Here is a 9,629-nt window from a genome sequence, read left to right as displayed (position 1 = left end):
TGGCACTATCTCCTGAAATCTGAAAGACAGAACAAAAGAAACTTACCAACAATATTCCCTAATCCAAACTGAGTAAAAGACGGGGAAAAGTTTATCATAATTATTACCCAAGAACATAAATATCTGCAGGGGGTGAGGATTGAAGCCAATCGTCCAGATTTAGATTGCTAGGAGGAGATCTTCCAGCCACGTTCCATGTAGCAACAAAAATGCTGAAGACAAAATCTCTCAGTTAACAAATCAAAACCATCCAAAATGCTAGAAAAGCAGAAAATCTATCTCAAGACAGAGATATATCCTTAATTCTCTACCTATAGTTCTGCACATCAATAATACGAGGATGGTCAAGATTCATCTTCCCTCGCCGCCCTTGCTCGCCATTTTTGCTAAATTTCTCTGTGCATTGATGAGAAGATGGATCAAAATCTCAGGAACAAGAAGAAGAGCCAAATTTTGATAAACAGTTTTCTCAGAGTCAAATTCTCAAAAACTGAGATGAAGTGGGCTGTGTTTATGAACCTGTTTTGCTTTTCTTGATGGTGCATGGTTCCCTCTCTGAAAAGCTGCTGCTTCTGTAATCCATTTCACCTCCTGTAGAAGAAAGCATGTAATCAATGGATGGAAAAGAACTTCATGAAGATTTGACCCGTAAACAGAAAATGAAAGATTTCAAGCGTTTTATAAAACCAAATTCTGGAGCTTCAGATTTAGGCATGTGGGAAAAGCATAAAAGAGATGGGATTTCTACCATCCAATTCATGAAGCAAGAAATTCAAAGAGCTACCTCTATAAGCAACATCGTCCGCTTGAAAATCCTCGCTTTTACACCTAATATTGAACCACTTTCTGACCATTTTCTTGGACCATGAGAGCTTCAAAACCAAAAAAGGCAAACCAAAGAACAATCAGATTCCCATTTTCCTTTCGCAGAAAATAAAAAACAAGAGAAGATTTTGAAACAATATTCCAGATGGGTTTTCAAAGAAAATTGAAGAACCACCTTGCTTTTCTTAGAATTTTCATCTCTCATTGTTCCACCACTACTTCATACAGCTCCACAACTACTCTTTCCCCCCACACAGAATTTGAGGGTTTTGCTTCAAATCCTCAAAACACCCATGGAAACCAAATAAAATGGGCAAGGCAAAAGGATTCTCCAACCAAGAACTTAAGAGTTCTCCCACAATCCAAACCAAACCAAACACACCCACTTCTCCAAATACTTAGGAAGATCAAACCCAAAATTCCTTTCCTCTTACTAAGCAGGAGAAACCCAAAAGAAAAGGGTAAAACTTGTGATGAATGAGAATGAAGAGGAAATGGGGAGAGATTCTGAAGTAGAAGAAGACAATGCAGAAGGCAAACATAAGATAAGCAGATAGAAGGGGAGAGAGAAAGTTTTAGAGAGATATAAAGCTCATAGAGCTTCTCTTTCTCTGTGCTATGCAGCCAAAGGGGCCTCGTTCTCTGTAAAAACAGCAAAGTATCGAATTTGAACAGTATAAAGTGCAGAGAGAAAGAAAGAAAGAAAGAAAGAGAAGAGAGAGTGAGAGTGAGTCAGTGTTAAGGGTCTCTCCCTTCTCCCTCCTTTTCCTTTTTAATTCTAAGTTAAGACAGACTCAACATGATGAAGCAACGGCCATGTCGTTTATTGAGCCTTTCTTTTTTACCCTTTCTCACAGAGAAACACACAATACCAAAGGCTGCCCATTTTGGTCAGCAAAGCCATGAAGAAAAAAGGGGCAGCTTCAGCCCCTGAGATCTACCGCACAAATAATAATAATAATAATAAATTGAAAGAAGAAAAAAAAAAAACCATTCCCCATTCCTTCTTCTTCCCGGCCCTGTTTTGGTCTACCATCAAAGTAAAAGCAATCTAAAGATGCAATAAAGATAAAGTGCAATGTGTATATTATTATTAGTACTAAATTGTTTTTTGTTTTGTTTTCTGTTTCTTGTTTTTGTTTTCTTCTTTTGTGAGCTAAAGAATGTTTGGGAGAGAAGGTACAGTAATTTCACAAACAAAAAATAAAGTGCCATTCCTTAACCTCCTTTGCCATCTTTAACACATTGGGTTTTGTGTTTCCCCCCCATTTTCTCCCTTGACTCAGATTTTTGTTTAAACTAATCAAGCTTTCAACTTTATGTCTTTGTACATCACCATTTACAGTTTACAAAATGTCTGTAAAAAAAAAGAAAAAGAAAAAGACCCTTTGCCTAAGAAGAGACAAGGAGAGGGGTAGAATACTAAACTACATACCAAAAATAATGTATTGGTTTGGTACCAAATCAAGATTGAGTTTTTTTACAAAATAATGATTGAAAGAGGTAGGGGAGGGGGAAGAAAAAGGCCATTTCTGGACCAATCTGTATGTTTTTTAGCCTATAATTTGACAAGGAGATGCCAATAATTCATGAACTTGGACCCTCTTCATTTGTTTGGTTTTTAAGATTGTAAACAGAATTAGATATTACCACTTTCTATTACAAATTATATGAATGTGGATTTAATTGGTTAAGTATGGGATGTTCAAGAATTGACATCCAAAACATATTTACCGTTATTGGTATTCTCTTTACATTTAATTCTAAGTCGTTGGATTGGATTCTTACTCTCTTATTTATGATCTTTTATACTCAACAAAGAAACACAAATAAATAAATTTTGTGAAACCACTTCTATTTTATAAGGTACATACTTAGGGCCAAAGAAATTTAATAACTTATGTGTTGTAATTAAACATGAAAATGGAAATTATTAAATTTATTTGCTTCAAAGAATTAACTTGTTTCCTTATATGTGAGTAGTTGACTTCTTTTTCTAATTTTTATGCTTACATTTAGCTCTTTTAATTTTAAGAAATAAATGGCTTTGTCAAAAATAGATAAATAAAACAATACAAATAATGTATTTTTTTTTATGAAGATTTACAAATTAAAATTAAGTATAACTCTAGTAAACAATTAGAGGTTCAAATTAAGAATTAGTTTGACAGTAAATTTTAATATTCCTTAAAATAACCCTAAACTAAAATATAAGTATCCACACAATTAAGTTTGTTTGAAACTATCATTTTTTTTTAAATTGAGTTTATTTTCTTTGATTTCATGTTTTTAATTAAATATTTGAATTTTTTAGTCAAATAGGTTAGAAAGAAAATGGATATTCATTTTATTATGGTTGAAAGTTGAATTTTATGAAATTGTCTATGACCACAAAATAGTATGAGTATTTGATATTTTTTTCTCTCATTAAATGCTTCAACACTACCCACCAACCATCAAATTTAAGTGGATGTGAAAAATGGTATCGAATAAATCAATAACTATTTTAGAAGATGGATAATTTTAAAAAATAGTAAAATAAATTAAAATATTTACAAACTACAGTAAAATTTTGAATTATATCAATTATAGAAATTATTGATGTTTATTACAGATAAAATCTTATAGAAACTGTCAAATGTTTATAAATGTCTATTACGAATAGAATATGAAAATTTTTCTATATTATAAATATTTTGTCAATTTTGTTATATTTTATAATTCTCCTTTTAGAGATTAATTATCACTCCCTCTCATAATCACCAATAAAAACATTTTAAAAAAAATACATAATTATATATAGGCATCGATTTTACATACAACAAAGACTCTCATACTATATTAAATTGAACATGTCTCGACTAAGAGAAAATTTATACCGTTAACGTTAATACTATACATTAAAAAAATTCATCCAAATGAAAATAAAATAATTAATTTTTTTGAAGAAAAGGCTTGCATGGTATGACATACAATGATGACTAATACCCGTAGAAGCATAGGGCCTTTCCATACCACCACTAGCTTTTAGCTACAATACTTGCATTTAAATTGACAAAAGACCCACTAACTATAATAACAAAATGAAGAATTATTATGTGATTAAGTACAAATTAACAGTGTTTTCATGTCGTATAAAATATTCAAATATGGCAATATAATTTTTAACAATAACATCTCTACCTAACTAACAATAAAATATAAGTTAAGGTGTGTATAATAATGAATAAAAATTTGATGATGTTAGTAAAAACCACACAAGTTGATGCTATAAATAAGTTGACAAGTTGCTGTGGTATAGAAAGATTTTAGTAACATAATTAATAGGTGATGCTAATTAAATGGATCATATCGTTGATTGGGAATTTATTAAAGAAAGGGATTGTGATAGGTTGAAAATTGTATGCATACTTAGCTATTAGGACTAAATTCTAATTGAGTGGGAAAGAATTGACTTGTAATTGTTTCCAACTCTCCATAGTTATCGGAATCTATATTTTTATATTTTCAAAATCTCTCAATTCATCATTTTTATTATTAAAAACATGTTTAAATATTTTCTACAAACAATTCATTTTTATTCACTTTTAAATAGCAATTTTGAAAGCGAGAAAATGTCGACAAATCCAGGATGAAAAATGAAAAAAAAAAAATTTTGCAATTTAAAACGAGAAAACTTATAAAAATGTTTATAACTACACCAAAATATGACAAATGATGGACATAGAGATAGGGGTTGGTAATGTAAGCAACAATCATTTGAATCCAAATTAGAAAAATTTCCCAAACCTAGGGAGGTGTTTAAGTTAAAAGGCATGGGAATGGTCAGTAAAGAAAGCCACGCGCATCATGAGCTTTCAGGCAGGATTCCGGCCGCAGCTCTGCGACCTTGAGCGTCGAGACGCCCAACCGCCGTCGTCTCACCCTCACCGTTTTATTTTGATTTTATTGTTCCTTTTGGCTTTTCCCCTCTCCTCATCATTGGTTCCTTCACAAAACAATAATAAATTCTTTTCTTTTTCTCTTTTTGTATAAATAAAATAAATTTAAAAATTTGTGTGAATTGAATGGACACAACATAGTGTGGTTACGGCGGAACATTCCAATTCATTACCCCTCTACTCTTTTTTTATTATTCTTATATATATATATATATATTTTTATTTGTTCTAATTTTATAGTTTGTTTTCTTGTAGCTTTTTTGTTGTCAACAAAATTTCATCATTCTCATTGTGGTTTATATATATATGTGTGTGTGTGTTTGTGAATTTTATAACTTAGCTCATCATAACTTGTAGCCTTAAATTTTAGTTTCCTCCCTCCAACTTTTCTCTAAACTTTCTATGAAAAGAAATTAAAAAAAGGAGTCTTAATCTTTACTTCAAATTGTTTTTTCCTTTAGAAACAAAATCAATCACGATTCTATATATATTTGTTGAGTTATATCGATTTCAACTATAAATTTAAAATGTTAACTGTAACGAATAATATTTTTAGAGACGATGAATAAATGTGTATAGCAATACTTTTTTAAAAATGTCTAAATACAACAAAACTTGTTTGTGATAGACTTTTACCCGTGATGAATTATATTGTTGATAAACCCTTACAAAACTATATAGTCTACTAGGGATAAACTTATATTGTGTTATATCTTTAAATTTAACTTGCTATATTTACCATTATTTTATTTAAATTAAGTGTTACCATTGTTACTATCAAATTTTTGTAGAGCAATTTATTAAATCAAGCACTAAACTAATTTAATGTGAACTTTAATAACTAATATTTTAAAATTTAAAAGTCAAAATGAAAATAAACATAATCTCACAAATATAATTGTATTATATCATTCCTATTTTATGTTAGTTAACATCTTTCTAAAATTTATATATATAATGATTGGATATTTTTAAACAAGAGAAATATTTGAATATTACAAAAGTTTTTTTCTTTTTTTTTTTTCTTTTGAAGTCTATGATACATTTGGTCTATATAAATATTGCATATCGAAAACATTTTTTTGTTTAAAGTGACATGGGGAGAGTTATCAATGAATTGCATGAGTTCATATGGTAAAGTCATGATGATGTGTGGACTATAGACTATATATATATAATGCTCACAAGTTACATCCAATGTTGTAGTATAATAATAATAATAATGAAATTAAAATGGGGTTTTGTTTGAAATGGTTGGTAAGGTAAGAATGTGCTTTTCCTTTTTGTATGAAATTTAGAACAATGTGTGTTTATTCCAAGGTGGGATTTTGAGAATGATTTGAAGCAATGAGAGAGAAAGGGAGTGAAAATAAATAAATAAATAATAATAATAAAGTGAACATTGAATAATGCAAAGGGGAAACATATAAAGTGATGAATTGTGTATCAAAGACTAAAGAGAAAATAAGTAAAGAAAGAAAGAAAGAAAAGTGGACCCATTTTGTTTTGGTTTAGTGTATATCCAAAGGAGGCAAAACAAGTGGGGTTTTAATTTGAAATATTGCTCCATTTTTCCCACTTCCCTTGTTGACAAAATCTTCATAAGCACTATTTTTCATGACAGGAAAAAAAAAAAAAGTGATTTTCCCTCTTGGAAAAATCAATCTATTTTCATCTCAAATTTCAATTTCCTAATTATTATCCCCCATCTTCTTTATTTCCTATTTCCTTTATTTAACTCAATTATATACCTCTCCCAATTCTCCATTCATAATTTCCTCGTTAGCAACCACAACACCTTTTAACCCTTTTTTTTTTTTTTTTGTGTCCAAATGGTTATTCATTCATATGTTTTTAGGGTTTAGTTTTCAAGTATAACAAAATAAATCAAAGTATAGACATTAAAAAGACAATTACCGTTGTTTATCATTGATAAATAGTCAAATTTTGTTTTTAAAAGATACCTTTACTTGTATATCGTTATATTCTTAAAAAAGACGAACACAATCTTTTTATTTTACTAACATACAAAATCTCAAATCACTTGAAATACGTTCACACCTCATCTTTTGCTATATATTTCAACAACTAAGATGAAGGGAACGTAAAATTAAAGAGAGAGGGAGTTAAGTAAAAAGGAGGAAATGAAATGAAATGAAATGAGAGTGACAAGCAAGTCACAATTAGAAAATCTAATTAAGATTGAATTAAATAGTTGTAGCAAATCTAGACGACACCCAACAAAAGAGAAGAAAAATGAAAACTCATCAAAGGTCCCTCTTTCCACTACTACTCCTTCTCTTGTGATGGTTTTGGTATCTCTTAAGAAGTGGTTTGGCCATTTGTTCTAAAAAAGAGTTTTTTGTTTTTCTTATTAAATTTGTTATTATGAATAGCTTTGAAATTAGATTGGTTAAATTAAATGCTACATTACATAATGTTTTTTTAAAAAAAAGAAAAGGAGAAAACAAGAACAATTATCCTTTTTATTATAAGAAAACCAACCTTTAATTTTTGGGTCCCTCCTCCACTTCTTTCATAATTTTGGTATCTTAAGGAATTCAAAGAAAGAAAAGAGTTTTTCATTTCTATTCCTTTGAACAACTTTGAATAACAAACAAAAGAGAGGAAGAAAAAAATGAATTATTATTACAAAGAACAAGATAAAACTTTAGAAAAATAGTTATTCAAACAACTCTCTGAATTAAATTTTATAACGTTTGCATTTTTAGTTTTCGGATTTTTCTATTTCACTTTTTGAAAAAAAAAATATTCGTTGGATAAATTATCCATGTTTCTTGCTTATATCTTTTTTTTAAAAAAAAAATACAAACATTTTGTAAATTATTATGGTTTCTTATTTCATTTTGAGAAATAAAATATCATTTTATTTTTCTTTATTGTAAAAAAAAAAGAAGACAAAAGTCAATAAATAAAAAAATAAAATGTTTTGCTTAATTTGTTACTTAGAAGAAAAGAAGAAGAAGAAGAAGACACCCACAAATAAAATGTAAGGTAGTGAAGAAATGGGATGATCACACACAGCACCATAAGTAATAGTATGTATGATTGAGTTTTCAACAAAAGCGTGATGGAAATTTAAAAATAGATATTGGAAGCAATTAATTAGTATCTTTGGGAATGTGTGAAATTGGCGTAGGTTTTGATCATCTTCAAAGAACAAATAAGAAATTCGAGTGAACAAAAGAGAATGGATTGATCCCTTTGAATTGATATATTGTTGTTGTTGTGAGTGTTTAGGGTTTGAAGAATGGTGTTCAAAAGAAGGTCCCACCGAAACCATCTTTCCTACATTCCCCCATCTTTTGAATCAATAATTCAAAGGGCATCTTCAAAAGAATTTGGTTATGTGTGTTGTTGTGTGTTTCCCCTTATTTTTCTTCTTCAAAAAAGTTTCTCTCATCATCATCATCCATCCACCAAGATTCCTTCCATTTCTTTTCTTTTTCTTTTCTTATTATATTTTCCTTTCTTTTCTATCACAAACTCATACATTCTTTTCTTTTTCTTTTTACCATTTTTCTTTTTAAGTTTTATAAATTTATATTAAAATATCATCAATATATTTCTTACATTCCTTCCTTTAAAACAATTTTAATTCATTTCCTAATACAATACTATTTCATTGATTATTCTTTTTAGAAAATAAAATAATTATTTTAGTTTATGAAATTGAGTATAATTAACCCAACTTTATTAACAATGTTTTTAAATTTAATGCCAAGTTTTGAAAATTAATCTTAGTAAAAAAAAATTCAAATTTAGTTAAAAATGTAAATATTATCTAATCCATTATAAAAATCGGTGAGAAACCAATCTATTTTTATATACGAAGAATGAAAGTCATGAAGAGGGGATCACTAAAAACAAGCATAATTCTCAAAAATCGTGATTTTCAATTTTTTAAAAATACTTGAATTTCTACTCAAAATTTAAAATTTGATTTAATAAACAATTGAAAGTAGAGAACAAAACGTTATAAAGAATTAGATAATTGTTTATAAATAATTTAATTAAAGCCTGTTTTAAATGGTAGTCAATATTGTAGCATTGGAAAAGCAGTTTCAGATATATATATTTTTTCTTCTTCTTTGACTTTTGAATTGATTTCAAAAGTATTTTTATTAGAAAATCATACAAATAAATTAGTAACGAAAATTCTTTATTTTTAAGTTGTGGACTAAACTTTTCGCTTTTCAAAATTACATTTCCTAAGTGTTACCCAAATTTAAAAACAGAGGAAAAGCTCCTTATATTATATATATTAATTCTTAATTCAATTTATGTTTTAGCCAATTTTATTTTACCAAACTTAGCTCATCGGTTAAAATATAGATTTAAGTGTTTCTATTTGTAAAATATATTAAAAAAAAGAAGGATTTTGCTATATTTTATAATTAATTTTAATATTTTGTTATATTTGAAAATGTAAAGTTTTTTTTATATATATTTTAAATGTTATCACATGCAATATTAAATTTTTAAGATAAAGCATTATTCTTATCCAAAACTTTGAAGCCGTAAAACCCTAAAAAAAATGGTATGAGTTAAAACGACGTAGACTCTGACTTTGTTTTCAAATTATCAAACTAGAATTAAAATATGTGTATAAGATTTATTTAAAAAACTAACATATATTAAAACAGGAAGATTTTGGATAATGCTACACTTAGTGAGACATGCATCCATCGTCATTTGGAACCACTTAGATTACTTAACTAAAGATTAGTGGTAAATTAAATGAATGGAAGAGTATAATTTGATGTTAAATAATGGAATTGGTGACAATTTTGAAAGGGTTTTATCAAACTTCTAACTGGAGAATATTATGAAAATTAAATC

The 9,629-nt window shown here is 28.3% G+C and overlaps 1 protein-coding gene across 2 annotated transcripts in view; it reads right to left on the bottom strand.

Moving 5' to 3' along the window:
• The window catches only part of LOC101204583 (type IV inositol polyphosphate 5-phosphatase 7), a 4,748-nt gene extending 2,999 nt beyond the window's left edge, over nucleotides 1–1,749 (bottom strand). For both annotated transcript variants that reach the window (XM_011652665.2, XM_004134082.3), the window contains exons 1-6: nucleotides 1,001–1,749; nucleotides 785–872; nucleotides 520–591; nucleotides 312–396; nucleotides 108–212; nucleotides 1–19 (exon numbers count right to left, since the gene is read on the bottom strand). The exon at nucleotides 1–19 is cut by the window's left edge and continues 756 nt beyond it. In XM_011652665.2, the coding sequence (XP_011650967.1) occupies nucleotides 1–19; nucleotides 108–212; nucleotides 312–396; nucleotides 520–591; nucleotides 785–872; nucleotides 1,001–1,030 (399 nt within the window). In that variant the 5' untranslated portion in view covers nucleotides 1,031–1,749. The remainder of the gene's footprint in view (nucleotides 20–107; nucleotides 213–311; nucleotides 397–519; nucleotides 592–784; nucleotides 873–1,000) is intronic.
• Between the last annotated feature and the right edge of the window lie 7,880 nt (nucleotides 1,750–9,629).

The sequence above is a fragment of the Cucumis sativus genome, chromosome 3 (genome assembly GCF_000004075.3).
Source record: "Cucumis sativus cultivar 9930 chromosome 3, Cucumber_9930_V3, whole genome shotgun sequence".
Taxonomy (NCBI): Eukaryota; Viridiplantae; Streptophyta; class Magnoliopsida; order Cucurbitales; family Cucurbitaceae; genus Cucumis; species Cucumis sativus.
The sequence above is the reverse complement of the archived record's forward strand: the minus strand, read 5'-3'. Positions and strand labels throughout refer to the sequence as shown.